General features: G+C 40.4%; 1 protein-coding gene across 1 annotated transcript in view; it reads right to left on the bottom strand.

Moving 5' to 3' along the window:
• Positions 1–16,513, bottom strand: part of smg5.L (SMG5 nonsense mediated mRNA decay factor L homeolog) — a 34,046-nt gene that overhangs the window by 15,581 nt on the left and 1,952 nt on the right. The window contains exons 2-10 of the mRNA XM_018231679.2: positions 14,320–14,418; positions 11,145–11,268; positions 9,536–9,692; positions 5,373–5,462; positions 5,161–5,250; positions 4,157–4,235; positions 1,748–1,873; positions 1,594–1,662; positions 339–547 (exon numbers count right to left, since the gene is read on the bottom strand). Of these exons, the coding sequence (XP_018087168.1) occupies positions 339–547; positions 1,594–1,662; positions 1,748–1,873; positions 4,157–4,235; positions 5,161–5,250; positions 5,373–5,462; positions 9,536–9,692; positions 11,145–11,268; positions 14,320–14,418 (1,043 nt within the window). The remainder of the gene's footprint in view (positions 1–338; positions 548–1,593; positions 1,663–1,747; positions 1,874–4,156; positions 4,236–5,160; positions 5,251–5,372; positions 5,463–9,535; positions 9,693–11,144; positions 11,269–14,319; positions 14,419–16,513) is intronic.

Genomic DNA, 16,513 nt, shown 5'->3' on the forward strand with positions numbered 1-16,513 from the left:
AATATGTCGTTCAATTTGATATAAACTATCTGTTGCTTAACTATTCATTTTGGGGGTATAGTTTTCCTTTAAGCATTTCCCTTTTAGCACAAGGCTTTAATGAACAGTTATAGAACAGAAACAAGGGAGACCTAGAACGTCCACGCTTGAGCATAGACTTTCATTTTGAAGCTCGTTACAGTGTTGGGTCACCCAGAGGACAATTTCATCCTGGTAAGGATAAAGGCATCTCTTAATACACATTTTTAGATTCCCTTTAATAAATGTAGGACCTGACACAGAGAAAACAAGCAGTGGACATGGTCTGTATTACCCAAGTAAATCGCACACACGTTTACCTGCCCGCTTCAGGCTGTGGACACTCATCAGACAGATCACCACCATCCTGAAGACAAGCAAGTCGGGCAGGAAAGAATAACCGCCCTCGTATTCCTCCTCATCCTCGCTGGCCGAGCTCATGTTGAGGGTTGTAGGCATGTAGAACATGCACAGATTAAAGTCCTCTAGGACAGATTGGCAGAGGGACGTCAGCTCGGCCTCTATGGAGCTGGAAAAGGAGGACATGAGATTTCAATTGGACACACATCGATTTTAAAGAGACGCACCTTGTCTGCTCTCTTTCCTACAGGCAGGAACCAGCACTAGGGTATGTGGATCCCATCAGTACTATACCTGGTAAAGAGCTCCATCTGTATGTACTTCTTGCCCCTGGACTGCTCTCTTTCCCATGGTAAGTCAGGACCCCCCCCCCCCAGGGGTAAGTAGGGGTAAGTAAATAATATCTCTTCTTAGCATTTAGCCATGTACATAGCACTGATTTTCTGTACTTTCTGCTTCTGGGCTGCTCTCTTTCCTATGGTAAGTCAGGAACCTTCCCCAGGGTAAGTAAATAATATACCATCTTAGTATTTAGCCATGCACATAGCTCTGATTCTCTGTACTTGTACCTGGTAAAGAGCTCCATCTGTATGTACTTCTTGCCCCTGGACTGCTTTCTTTCCCATGATAAGTAAGGAACCACTCCCTCCCAGGGGTAATTAAATCATATCTCCTCTTAGCATTTAGCCATACACAGAGCACTCTGTACTTCCTGCTTCTGGGCTGCTCTCTTTCCCAAGTTCAGGCAGGAAACTGCCCCTTGACAAGGGAATCCAATCAGGTTCAGAGCTCGGTTTCTCTACAGTTAATTCTCCTTGGGTCCAAATTTTAGTCAAGGAGGGAGGTTCCAGTCTATAGAGAGACTTTTTCTTTGCATGGATGTAGATGGAGCTTTTGTCATTAGAGGGGGCTATTGCTCCACCAATACTGGTCACCCCTTTCAGGTGCAGGAAGTACAGAGAACCAGAGCACTTACCTGGCTAGGTTACTAGGAGAATGGATTTTCCCAGTGGAGGTTCCTAGAAAAACCAAGACTAAAGAAAACAATCAACTTAACACCCACGTTTTTCTATTTCTAACACTATTATTTCAGTATAGATCCCAAATCTATAATATCTCTCTGAAAAGGTGATACTTCCCCTTTAATGCTGCAAGATGCAAGCAGAAATGTAAATATGAAAGAGAAAATCACGAGGGAGACCAGATGGTACTTACCTGCTCTTGGGCTGCATCAGGCTCTGCAGGTACAAGAAACTCACCAGCAACCTTTTAATATCTTTACACCTCAAAATAAAAAGAACAGGGAGATTCATTGTGGGGTTCAGTGTTATTGTCCCACTCTCTGTAAATACCCCGCCCCACATCTTACCTCTTCTTGCTCGGGGACAGCTTCCGTGTCTCGCTCTTCTTAAGCTGGTGGTACATTTTAGCTGCTTTGTCGTACAATCGCTTCAAGTTGCCGTAAGCTCCTTCAAAGGACACTTCTGACTGGATGCTTGAGAGAGAAGGTGGGGGAACTATTGGTAGGGAATCCAATAATCTGACTGCCCGTACTATGAAAACCCCTTCTTATGTTGATGGTGAAATCTCCCTTCCTACTAGACCCTGCCAAGCTATTATTCTATTATAATGTACAGCCAATATGGAGTTGCACCTCCTGAATATAAAGAATATGAACAGCACAGTTTTGGTCTCCATCACTCAAACAGGACATTATTGTATTAGAGAGGGGACAGAGAAGGGCAACTAAGCTGGTAAAGGGAAAATCTTAGCTATGAGGAAAGACTGGCCAAATTGGGGATGTTCACTCTGGAGAAGAGGCGCTTAAGGGGTGATATGATAACTATGTATAAATATATAAGGGGATCATATAATAATCTCTCTAATGATTTATTTACCAGTAGGACTTTCCAGCTGACACAAGGTCACCCATTCCGATTAGAAGAAAAGAGGTTCCAGCTAAATATTGGGAAGGGGTTTGTTACAGTGAGGGCTGTGAAGATGTGGAAGTCTCTCCCTAAATCAGTGGTACAGGCTGATACATTAGATACCTTTAAAGGAAAACTTTACCACCAAAATGAATACTTAAGCAACGGATAGTTAATATCATATTAAATGACATTTTAAAGAACCTTACCAAACTGGAATATATTTAAGTAGATATTGGCCTTTTACATCTCTTGCCTTGAACCACCATCTTGTGATGGTCTGTGTGCTGCCTCAGAGATCACCTGACCAGAAATACTACAGCTCTTTAACAGGAAGAGATTCCTGAGACCAGAAATACTGCAGCTCTAACTGTAACAGGAAGAAATCACCTGACCAGAAATACTGCAGCTCTAACTATAACAGGAAGAGATCACCTGACCAGAAATACTACAACTCTAGCTGTAACAGGAAGAGATCACCTGACCAGAAATACTGCAGCTCTAACTGTTACAGGAAGAGATCACCTGACCAGAAATACTGCAGCTCTAACAGTAACAGATCACCTGACCAGAAATACTGCAGCTCTAACTGTAACAGGAAGAGATCCCCTGACCAGAAATACTGCAGCTCTAACTGTAACAGGAAGAGATCACCTGATCAGAAATACTGCAACTCTAACTGTAACAGGAAGAGATCACCTGACCAGAAATACTGCAGCTCTAACTGTAACAGGAAGAGATCACCTGACCAGAAATACTGCAGCTCTAACTGTAACAGGAAGAGATCACCTGACCAGAAATACTGCAGCTCTAACTGTAACAGGAAGAGATCCCCTGACCAGAAATACTGCAGCTCTAACTGTAACAGGAAGAGATCACCTGACCAGAAATACTGCAACTCTAACTGTAACAGGAAGAGATCACCTGACCAGAAATACTGCAGCTCTAACTGTAACAGGAAGAGATCACCTGACCAGAAATACTGCAGCTCTAACTGTAACAGGAAGAGATCACCTGACCAGAAATACTGCAACTCTAACTGTAACAGGAAGAAGTGTGAAAGCAAAAACCAGAACTTTTAATTGGCTCATGTGACCAAACATGTGTGGTTTGTTTAGTATGTTTGTGTGCACCTTGAATCATATGATCACCCAATGATATACTACTAAAAAGTATATTATTATGAAAATGATTTATTTACATGAAGCAGGGTTTTACATATGAGCCGTTTTGTGCAATATCTTTTAATAGAGACCTACATTGTTCAAGGGGTAGAGTTTTCCTTTAAGAAGGGGTTGGATGGTGTTTAGCAAGTGAGGGAATACAGGGATATGGGAGATAGCTCATAGTACAAGTTCATCCAGGGACTGGTCCCATTGCCATTTTGGAGTCAGGAAGGAATTTTTTTGAGATGGTTTTTTTTGCCTTCCTCTGGATCAACTGGCAGTTAGGAAGTGTGTCTTTTTTCGACCTAATTTACTATGTTATCTATGACATATACAGTAGTGATGTGCGCCCCACCGATGATGTCACAAAAGGGAATGGGTGAGCAGGTGCAGCGCCTATAAAAGAAGAAGATGGAAGCCGGCAGTGCAAGGTGGCAGGTGGAGAGAGCAGGAGAAGAGCCACGGGCGAAGAGGGGTGTGAGGTCGGCCCGAACCTGCCCGACCGCGGGTAAACCCACATGTATGGGGCCGGACTGTCACACACACTGGAACTCTCCTGCCCCCTGCTGGTAGGAACAAATGCATGAAGGAACTGTACAAGGTGGGATCAGTAGACAAAAGATCAACAGCTGAATGGAATGGAGCTGCTAAGGCCACTATATAAAGGCTACAGACAGCACTCACCAGCGCAGGTAGCAATACGTGGCTTCCACATGGTAATACTTGCTGCCAGCCAATGTGCCCAGCTGGTTAAATGGCATCCCTGTGACAAGAGAAGCGCCGAGTAAGTAACTGCTATAAAGGGGATGTTCATCTTCTATACACGTTTTTCAGTTTAGTTGTTTTCAGATTGTTCTCTAGAAATAAAGACTTTTTAAACTACTTTCCATTTTTTACCGTTTTTTCCAAAATCTAAGTGTAAAGTTGAATGTTGGTGTCTCAGGTGTTTGAGTCTGGCAGCTCAGTAATTCAGACTCTGAACAATTTTACAACATTGAATTGATCCATTTGTCAGCAGCATCTCTGGAGTATCAGTAACTATTGTATCAATTCTAACAGCTGAAATTGATAAATCTATCAATTTAGAACAGTTTACAGGGTCAGCGAAACGTGAAAAATTAGATTTACACTTCAATATTAGAAAAACAGTCACATTTAGAAAGTAATTGGAAAAAAAGTATTTATTTCCGGTGAACTATCTGAAACCAACTGAACTGAAAAAAGTGTTGGAAGGTGAACCACCCCTTTAAATGGGTGGTTCACCTTTAAGGTAACTTTTAATATGTTATAGAATGGTCACTTCTAAGCAACTTTTCAATTGGTTTTCATGATTTATTAGTTATTTGCGTTTTTCTTCCAACTCTTTCCAGCTTTCAAATGGGGGTCACTGACCCCATCTAAAAAAAAAGAAATGCTCTGTAAGGCTACAATAAATTGTTACTTTTTATTACTGATCCTTCTATTCACACTCTCTCCTATTCCAGTCTCTTGTTCAGATTAATGCATGGTTGCTAGGGTAACTTGGACACTAGTTACCAGATTAGTTAAGATGCAAATTGAAGAGCTGCTGAATAAAAAGCTAAATAACGCAAAAAACTTCAATAAAAAAATGAAAACCAATTGCAACTTGTCTCAGAATATCCCTCTCTACATCCTACTAACGGTTATCTAAAGTGCATAAATCTCACCTATTTGAGGATCAACAGTGAGAGCCTGGTAGTAAAACCTTTCCGCTAACTTCTCTGTATCCACAAGCGCCAGTTCATTCTGGTATCGAGCTGCAGAGAAATGACAGTTGATCTGATGTGTATATGTATGGGGAATAGAGGAAATAGGGTGGGGATAGAATAGATTGAATATATAACAGGAGCTGCAGCCGACTAACAGGAATCGTTCTTACCAAGGTCTCCCAGATACACCAGACATCTGTGACACGCAATCCTCGCCCACTCCATCTCCTTACTCGAGGCCGACACGGACTTCTTATACCCTGTAATAGGAACAAAAGTAATTCATTAATGGCTACTTCTGACCAAATACATTTAGCAGGGTTTTTTGTATTACTTAAAAAAAAAAAAAGAGGCAGATGCATTTGAGTCAAGTGCTAAAAGTGCTGAAGCCCTTGAATGATTGTCTTTTTAACCCAACTGATGCTTCACTAAAACTAAGCTCTTTCCACAGGAGTTCCTCAATCATCAGATATACCCAGATACTAAGAAAAACAGTAGCATAGGTATTCCCTGTACTAAGCACAATTCAGCAGGAACAGTCCCCTAAGTTTGCTCATAGTCTGTACAGAGAGATCCCATAAAACTATGGTACATAGGTATTCCCTGTACTAAGCACAATTCAGCAGGAACAGTCCCTAAGTTTGCTCATAGTCTGTACAGAGAGATCCCATAAAACTATGGCAGCATAGGTATTCCCTGTACTAAGCACAATTCAGCAGGAACAGTCCCTAAGTTTGCTCATAGTCTGTACAGAGAGATCCCATAAAACTATGGCAGCATAGGTATTCCCTGTACTAAGCACAATTCAGCAGGAACGGTCCCCTAAGTTTGCTCATAGTCTGTACAGAGAGATCCCATAAAACTATGGCAGCATAGGTATTCCCTGTACTAAGCACAATTCAGCAGGAACAGTCCCCTAAGTTTGCTCATAGTCTGTACAGAGATCCCATAAAACTATGGCAGCATAGGTATTCCCTGTACTAAGCACAATTCAGCAGGAACAGTCCCCTAAGTTTGCTCATAGTCTGTACAGAGAGATCCCATAAAACTATGGCAGCATAGGTATTCCCTGTACTAAGCACAATTCAGCAGGAACAGCCCCTAAATTTGCTCATAGTCTGTACAGAGAGATCCCATAAAACTATGGCAGCATAGGTATTCCCTGTACTAAGCACAATTCAGCAGGAACAGCCTCCTAAGTTTGCTCATTGTCTGTACAGAGAGATCCCATAAAACTATGGCAGCATAGGTATTCCCTGTACTAAGCACAATTCAGCAGGAACAGCCTCCTAAGTTTGCTCATTGTCTGTACAGAGAGATCCCATAAAACTATGGCAGCATAGGTATTCCCCTGTACTAAGCACAATTCAGCAGGAACAGTCCCTAAGTTTGCTCATAGTCTGTACAGAGAGATCCCATAAAACTATGGCAGCATAGGTATTCCTCTGTACTAAGCACAATTCAGCAGGAACAGCCCCTAAGTTTGCTCATAGTCTGTACAGAGAGATCCCATAAAACTATGGCAGCATAGGTATTCCCCTGTACTAAGCACAATTCAGCAGGAACAGTCCCTAAGTTTGCTCATAGTCTGTACAGAGAGATCCCATAAAACTATGGCAGCATAGGTATTCCCTGTACTAAGCACAATTCAGCAGGAACAGCCTCCTAAGTTTGCTCATTGTCTGTACAGAGAGATCCCATAAAACTATGGCAGCATAGGTATTCCCTGTACTAAGCACAATTCAGCAGGAACAGCCTCCTAAGTTTGCTCATTGTCTGTACAGAGAGATCCCATAAAACTATGGCAGCATAGGTATTCCCCTGTACTAAGCACAATTCAGCAGGAACAGTCCCTAAGTTTGCTCATAGTCTGTACAGAGAGATCCCATAAAACTATGGCAGCATAGGTATTCCTCTGTACTAAGCACAATTCAGCAGGAACAGCCCCTAAGTTTGCTCATAGTCTGTACAGAGAGATCCCATAAAACTATGGCAGCATAGGTATTCCCCTGTACTAAGCACAATTCAGCAGGAACAGTCCCTAAGTTTGCTCATAGTCTGTACAGAGAGATCCCATAAAACTATGGCAGCATAGGTATTCCCTGTACTAAGCACAATTCAGCAGGAACAGTCCCTAAGTTTGCTCATAGTCTGTACAGAGAGATCCCATAAAACTATGGCAGCATAGGTATTCCCTGTACTAAGCACAATTCAGCAGGAACACAAGTACATTAGTACAAGATAACAGAACAGGTGGTGACTGTCAGCAAAATGTAGTAACTATAAAAATCTTCCTTCTCGGTGTGACAATTTAGTCCGAATATGATCAGAACCGTGTCATTTGCAGCAGCCTGCAGTAACCAGAGGGACACACCTACCTGGAAAATCCCAGATCTAGATTGTGAAGAAAACCGCACCCAATATTAATTAGCATTATATTCACTAAAGCTACATCATGGAGCATGCCTCACAGGTTTTAACAGGGATCTGCTAGGAAGAGGCCAGATAGTTTATAAGGAGAAGGAAAGGCTTAAAGTAAGTAAGCTTTATCAGAAAGATCTATATAAATACACCAGTAACCCCTCAAAGTAATGCTGCTCTGAGTCCTCTGTCAAAAGAAACATCACATTTCTTTCCTTCTATTGTGTACTCATGGGCTTCTGTATCAGACTAACTGTTTTCAGCTTAAACCTCCAGGGCTAGGGCTTGAGCATGCTCAGTTTGCTCCTCTCTCCCTGCTGTAATCTGAGCCCAGAGCTATGAGTGAGCAGGAAGTGATGTCACACCAAGCTAATATGGCAGCCGCTATCCTAAACAAACAGAGAGCTTCTACAGCTGTTACTCAGGTATGGAAAAGTATTCTGCAGAATAAATAAAATGTTTTAGCTTGCACTATTGTGGCTAATCTGTTGGCAATCGGTAGCTTTCCTTCTCCTTTAAAGGGAACGTGACCTGTTCTTCATAAATGTAGAAAAGGTGTCACTGTACCTTTAAAAACAGATTTTATTATTAGATCATGCTGTACAGCTCACTATATATTTCCCCTCATATATCTGCCTGTGTAACCAATAAATACAAATGATGCAACCAAGCATTTAGGAAAAATTCCTGCAACATGTTTGCAGTGTTCAAGTCTTAGGGGTAACAAATGTCAAGGTTACTGCTTCTAAAAAGACAATTACTATGGAAGCTGGATATAAAGGGCAAGTAGAGATATCACAATGCAGGGCTGGGTATAAGAAATGTGCACAGGGCTGAAGTCGGAAGCAAAAATTAACTCCTATTCCGACTGCTTTTTAAATACATTCACTGAAAATAAATCAGATTTAAAGGGATACTGTTATGGGAAAACTTTTTTTTTTTCAAAATGAATCTGTAAATATCGCTGCTCCAGCAGAATTATGCACTGAAATCCATTTCTCAAAAGAAAAAACAGATTTTTTTATATTCAATTTTGAAATCTGACAGGGGGCTAGACATATTGTCAATTTCCCAGCTGCCCCTGGTCATGTGACTTGTGCCTGCACTTTAGGAGAGAAATGCTTAAGTAATTATATTATATTAACATATAATAAACTGTTATCATGTACTGGTGTGTTTGCACAAGTTACATAGCAGAGAACAGATAAAACACCATTGTATTGGACAGAGCTTATCTGCTATGTAACCTGTGCCTTTTCTTTTTTCAGCTTGAATGGCTGCCCCCAACAGCTTGTTTATATAAACTATAGTAGTCTTCCTGAAACAAACACGCTAGATTTACCAGTGCAGAGCAATAGTAAATTATGTTTTAATTAATTTGATACACTTTCAGTTTTTGGCGTTACTCATCCTTTAAAGAAAAGGAGGTACCATAAAATGAGGAGTCGAAGGATTTATGTACAGACTCCACAGCCCTGAATGTGTATGGGTAACACAGGTAAGGAACCCGTTATCCATGAATGCTCGGGACCTGGGGTATCCAGATAACGGCTCGTTCCATAATTTAGATCTCTATACCGTAAGTCTACTAAAAAAATCACGTAAAGATTAAAAAAACCAAATAGGCTGGTGTTGCCTCCAATAAGGATTAATTATATCTTATTTGGGATCAAGTACAAGCTACTGTTTTATTATTACACAGAAAAAGGAAATCATTTTTAAAAATTCAGATTATTTGGATAAAATGGAGTCTATGAGAAACGGCCTTTTCTGGATAATGGGTTTCTGGATAACAGATTCCACACTTGTATAATAAAAGGACAGGTAAAAAGTGCATGCAGAGATATCACAACACGGCTCTGGATACAAAGTAATGATATCACAATAGAGAATGATCAATAGGTTGACTAACCGATGAGCGGATCGGTGACATGAGTCCAGTCGATGCAGCACTGAAGCTCCAGCTGGTAGTGGGACTGGATATACAGCAGCAGATGTTGGTAAAAGCCAACCCCGGCTATCAAGTGAGTGCGGTAGGCACATTCCAAGGCGCTACGGCTGTGTATGTGCTGGAAACGGAAGCAGAGAACATTTGTTAAAGGAATACTGTCAAAACACATCAGTTAATAGTGCTGCTCCAGCAGAATTCTGCACTGAAATCTGTTTCTCAAAAGAGCAAACAGATTTTTTTATATTCAATTTTGAAATCTGATACGGGGCTAGACATATTGTCGGTTTCCCAGCTGCCCCCAGTCATGTGACTTGTGCTCTGATAAACTTCAGTCTCTCTTTACTGCTGTACTGCAAATTGGAGTGATATCACCTGCTCCCTTTCCCCCCAGCAGCCAAACAACAGAACAATGGGAAGGAAACCAGATAGCAGCTCCCTAACACAAGATAAAAGCTGCCTGGTAGATCTAAGAGCATGTTCTTCTGCTTAGGAAAGATGTTTCTAATTTTATTCCTAAGCAGAAGAACATCAGCCTCTTTCTTTCTCCTGACAATTTCCTTGACTACTTGCTGGTCAGACTGGTGGGAAACTGACCAGCAGGTGGTGCGGTTGTAACAAAATTCATTCATATTAACAGCACATGTATCCCTTAATATCTTGGAATAAAAACAAAATAAATAATGCATTTACATTGCAAAACTGCTTATAATAGCCCCCTCATCAATTTTACATTCACTTATTTTAAAGATTTACTTATCCTTTAAAGAAGAACTTAAGCAGAAATGCTGTACATTATGTTATGGGCTTCTGTACCAGCCCACGACAACCATAGCTTTTTAGCAGGGAAGATATGTGCCTGCTGGATAATTAGTGACGAGCCCTAAGCTTAGCTTCTCAACAGCCAATCAGAGCCCACTGAGCATGTGAGTGTCACAGACACTTTCCAAGATGGTGACCCCCTGTGACAAGTTTGAAGTCCTGGATCATTGCTGCTATTGACAAGCTCAAACTTTAGCCTCCTGCAATAAGTTCACTATATAAAATATGGCATTTTTAGCCATATTCATTTTTAGGGTTTAGTTCTCCTTTAAGACATAATCAATATATGTCCTGTCCCCTTTCCTCACTTTCTCTCTCTTTTTGATACACAGCTCATTGTGGGAATGTATGTTTATAGCAAAGAAAGGGTTTAGGGTTTAGTTCTCCTTTAAAACAATCAATATATGTCCTGTCCCCTATCCTTGCTTCCTTTTTCTTTTTGATACAGAGTGCATTGTGGGAATGAATGTATGTTTATAGCTAAGGACGGGTTTAGGGTTAGTTCCTTTAAGACATAATATATGCCCAGTCCCCTTTCCTCACTTCCTTTTTCTTTTTGATACACAGTGCATGGTGTGAAAGTATCTTTATAGCAAAGGAAGGATTTAGTTCTCCTTTAAGACAACCTTAAATCCCCTTTCCTCACTTCCTTTCTCTTTTTGATTCACAGTGCATTGTGGGAATGTATGTTTATAGCAAAGGAAGTAATGGGCTGTGCTGTGTTGAAGTGCATTGTGGGAGGGACACTTACCTTCTTGTTGGTTTTGATGAGTTGAATGACTTCATAGTAAACCTTCCTCCACAGCACTTCCTCTGCTTTGCGCCCATACTCCACGGAGTGTAAGAACATAAGCTTCACGCACAACTCCCGTAACCTGTAAAGAGAGACGAGAAACATGACCCTAATGTCCACGGCGCAGTCATTTCATCTCCCTCACGTGTATATTGTATATACTTTCCAATTGGTCTTCATTATCTAGTTTTTTCACTACTTCCCTTTTTCTTCAGACTCTTGCCAGCTTCCAAATGGGGGTCACTGACCCCATCTGAAAACAAGTGCTCCGTACATTTTGTCATTACTAATTTTTATTACTCATCTTTCTATTCAGTCCTCTCCTACTCATATTCCAGTCTTGTATTCAAATCAATGCATGGTTACTAGGGGAATTTGGACCCTAGCAACCAGATTGCTGACATTACAAACTGGAGAGCTGCTGAATAAAAAATGAAATAACTGAAAAACTTGTTTATTGTTATAAAATGCAAAATAAAAACCTTTAAAAAAAATAACTGAAAAACTACAAATAATAAAAAAAGAAAAAATTGCAAATTGTCTCAGAATATCCCTCTCTACATCATACTAAGAGGCAGATTGATCAAGGGTCAAATTGAAAATCAGAATTCGAAATTAGTATTTTCTTATGGTCAAAACTGTCAAATTCGAAAAGGGAGTTATTCAAATTCGATTCAAGTTTTTAAAAAAATTCAAATTCGATTTTCGAGAGATTTATTATACTCTGGCCCTTTAAGAACTCAAATTCGACTGTTCGCCACCTAAAACCTGCCGAATTGCTGTTTGAGTCAATGGAAGACGTCCAGGGATTATTTTGGAGTTGTTTGCAGCCTTCCTGACATTGAGTTTTTAAAATTCAAATTTCAAAAAGAGTTTTCAGGTCAATTTAATTCATTCGCGTATATAAAAAAATTGATTTTAATAAATTTTGATTGGTCGAATTTATGGGAGTTTAGGGGAGTCTTTAAAAACTCACATGAATTTGAAATTCGACCTTGATAAATGTGCCTCTAAAAGTTAACTCAAAGGTGATACATGCGGGGAGGTGGAGCGGGCAAATGAATTTGAATTTAATAAACAGTGGCTGGTATCAGAATTACTACAGCTAATCAGTGGCACTCCCCTTCTGAACAAATATAGTCACACCATGTGATGTGTGCTACTGGGCTGGCAAGTAGCACTGTGTAACGGCAAAGGAAATCCTATAAAGGAGAAAACAGGTATAGGACCTGTTATCCAGAATGCTCGGGACCTGAGGTTTGCCGGATAATGGATCTTTCTGTAATTTGGATCTTCATACCTTAAGTCTACTAGAAAATCATGTAGACATTAAATAAACCCAATAGGCTGGTTTTGCCTCCAATAAGGATTAATTATATCTTAGTTGTGATCAAGTACAAGCGACTGTTTTATTATTACACAGAAAAAGGAAATTATTTTTAAAACTTTGGATTATTTGAATAAAATGGAGTCTATGGGAGATGGCGTGTCGAAATGTTGAGGCTTAATAATAAACCATTTTTTTGTTTTTTCACTAAAACCCTGTGAGTGCCGCAATTCTTTTTCACTGCTTATTTCCCATGCTGGCACCCAGGTATTAATTTTGTCTACGGAGTGCACCATTCCTTTGGTTATATATATATATATATATATATATATATATATATATATATATATATATATATATATATATATATATATATATATATATATATATATATATATATATATATATATATATATATATATATATATATATATATATATATATATATATATATTTTGGTTCTGTACGTGACCACAATGAATTTTAAATGAAACAACTCAGATGCAGTTGAACTGCAGACTTTCAGCTTTAATTCAGTGGGTTGAACAAAAAGATTGCAAAAATGTGAGGAACTAAAGCCTTTAACACAATCACTTCATTCAGGAGGGAAATCCCCAGAAATGTGCCAGTTGGAGAGAGGGGGAGGCACAGAACAGACCACACTATTTATAAAAAGGAGATCCCAGTTGCTGCAGACATGTAAATACACTCCCGACACCTGCATGTTGCTGCCTATTATCTCTGCACTCAACGAAAAGCAGCCCCAGTCCCCAAACTAATACCAGTCAGGCCTGCCGCTGTTTTGGCTCCATATCCAAACCAATAGGCCAGAAACTTTATATGGGATCAGCATCCAATGTCAGCCAGATATAGGCTTGATCTTAGCACTGTGATTTATTCACTACAACTCCCAGCATGCTTTATCATATTATCAAGGGTTAAAGCATGCTGGGAGCTGTAGTGAAATAGGACTATAACTAAAAGGGATGATGGCAATATCCCCTTAAAGGGGTGGTTCACCTTTTAGAATGTTATAGAATGGGCAATTCTAAGCAACTTTACAATTGGTCTTCATTATATATATATATATATATATATATATATATATATATATATATATATATATATATATATATATATATATATATATTATTTACCATTTTCTTTTTGCAGCTTTCAATTGGAGGTCACTGACCCCATCTAAAAAACAAATGCTCTGTAAGGCTACACACTTATTCTTATTGCTACTTTTTATTAGTCATCTTTCTGTTCATGCCCTCTCCTCCTCATATTCCAGACTCTTATTCAGTTCAGTGCATGGTTGCTAGGATCATGTGGACCCTAGCAACCGGATTGCTGAAATGGCAAATTGGAGAGCTGCTGAATAAAAAGCTAAATAACCATAAATAATATGAACAAATTGCACATTGTCTCAGAATATCATTATCTACATCATACTAAACGTTAATTCAAAGGTGAACAGCCCCGTTAAAGCACCTACAGATGGTAGTCTCATTCTGGTAGTCTCATTCTGGTAGTCTCATTCTGGTAGTCTCATTCTGGTAGTCTCATTCTGGTAGTCTCATTCTGGTAGTCTCATTCTGGTAGTCTCATTCTGGTAGTCTCATTCTGGTAGTCTCATTCTGGTAGTCTCATTCTCTACTGAACACACTGTGGCTTTCCATTACTAGCCGTGTATCAGCACCAGTAGAGTACCCGCAGCTATGAGACTGTCCCAGGTGATAATGAGAGCGGCCCCAGACTGGGCAGGACTATTGCAAGTCATACTCACTGGGCTGTACTTACTTGTTCCTGAGGCTGATATTCTCCGGCTTGAAAACATCCTGGTAGGCAGATTTGTTGGAAATAATCAGATCCAGCCGGTGCACCGTCTCTACTACAGCCCTGCCGACAGAGAGTAAAAGGGTTAGGGCAACAGAATAACAAATGGACTCAAAGGAGCAGCTCCTGTATCACTTGTCTACCATACTTATGTTTCCATTTAAAGGGGAATTTAACCTGTAATAAAAAAAAAACCCTCCCCCCTGCCCTGGGTAGACCGCCCTCCCTCCTCCCCCAGCCTACCTGCCCCCCGGCCAAATTCCCTTAATTTTTTACTCACCCCTCTGAGCAGATTCTGGCCTCGAAATTCACGGACGCCATTTTCTTCCTTCTGTCTTTTTCTGAAGTTTCAGCGCATGCACAGATGGAGTAGATTTCCGGTCCCAAACCACTGCGCATGCGGCGAAAGTCACAAATTTCTGAAAAATGTTCGTGACTTTCGGGTTCATTTCCAGGAACAGAAATTTACTCCAACTGTGCATGAGCCGAAAATGCCGTCAATACACAAAGAATAGTGGAGAAGAAAAAGATGGCTGCCGTGAACTCTGAGGTCTGAATCTACACCGAGGGGTGAGTGAAAAATTAGGGCCATTTGTCCAGGGGGGAAGCTAGGCTGGGGGGGAGGAGGGGGGTCTACCCAGGGCAGGGGGGAGGGTTTTTATTTATTACAGGTTGAATTCTCCTTTAAAGGCCATCATTTAAGGGGTGCTTCACCTTTTAGGGCAGAGACAGACACAAACTAATCGCATCGCACATTTCTGGGGCGACTAATCTACCTGAAAAGCCTTCCAGACGACTAGAATCTAAATCGCCAGCGGGATGGCACTGGCATTGCTTTTTATGAAGCCGCCCGAAGTTTCCTCATGAGGCGACTTCGGAAAACGAACCGATCCGAGTGCCATCTCGCCTCGGCAGGAAGTCTTTTCGCAGAGATTAGTCGCGTCTGTCTCTGCCCTTAAGTTCACTTTTAGTACGGCATAGAATAGCCGCTTCTAACTTTCCAGTTGGTCTTCATTGCTTATTTTGTATAGCTTTTGAATTATTTGCCTCCTTCTGATTCTTTCCAGCTTTCAAATGGGGGGGGTCACTGACCCCATCTAAAAAACAAATGCTCTGTAAGGCTACAATTTGTTACTGCTACTTTTTATTACTTATCTTTCTATTCAGGCCTCTCTTATTCATATTCCAGTCTCTTATTCAAATCAGTGCATGGTTGCTATGGTCATTTGGATCCTAGAAACCACACTGCTGAGATTGCAAACTGGAGATCTGCTGAATAAAAAGCTAAATAACTTAAAAACCACAAATAATAAAACATGAAAACCAATTGCAGAATGTCTCAGAATATCACTCTCTGCATCATAGTAACAATTTAATTTAAAGGTGAACAATCCCTTTAATGTAAACACTTCAGATAGGATAACGGATATAGTAGGTTTAGTTTTCCTTTAATACAGTGAGACAAAGTCATGGGGCAGATTACGGGTGGCTCATGGTGCTCATTGAGGTTCGAGGCCCAAGTGTTACTCCTGCTCCAGATCTAAGGGAAAATACTTGAGTTAAAGTGATGAAGAGTGTGAGGGAGATGTATGACAGCAGATGGGTTATGTGAATACATTGTTTAGTCACATACAGACAGAGCATGTATCCTGCGGGTTGGCACCAGTGTTATGTGCACTATTTCCCCCAGGTAAGTTTATTCAATCACCCCCAGGAATTACCCAGGTTCCCTATAATGCCTGATCCTGGGCTGCTCTCTTTCCCATGGTCAGTCAGGAACCTCCCTCTTGGTTAAGTGAATATAATCTCTCCTCTGTGGTGTCCCCCTGCCACTCCCCGTACCCTACCAATGTAAAGAGGGCAGCACAGGAGCTAAAAAACATATATCAGAATTATTCCCCTGGGTAAGTAACAAAGGGTTGTGTATAATACAAATAGAACCAAGCGTCCCAGCATTCCGACAGCCAGCACTGATCTAATATTAAATGGGTTGTTCACCTTACAGATAACTGTTAGTCTGATGTAGAGAGGGATAATCTGAGACAATTTGTAATTGGTTTTCATTTTTTATTATTTGTGGTTTTTGAGTTGTTTAGCTTTTTATTCAGCAGCTCTTCAATTTGCATCTTAAAGGGGACCCGTCACCCAAAAAAATTAT

Source organism: Xenopus laevis, chromosome 8L (genome assembly GCF_017654675.1).
Source record: "Xenopus laevis strain J_2021 chromosome 8L, Xenopus_laevis_v10.1, whole genome shotgun sequence".
NCBI lineage: Eukaryota > Metazoa > Chordata > Amphibia > Anura > Pipidae > Xenopus > Xenopus laevis.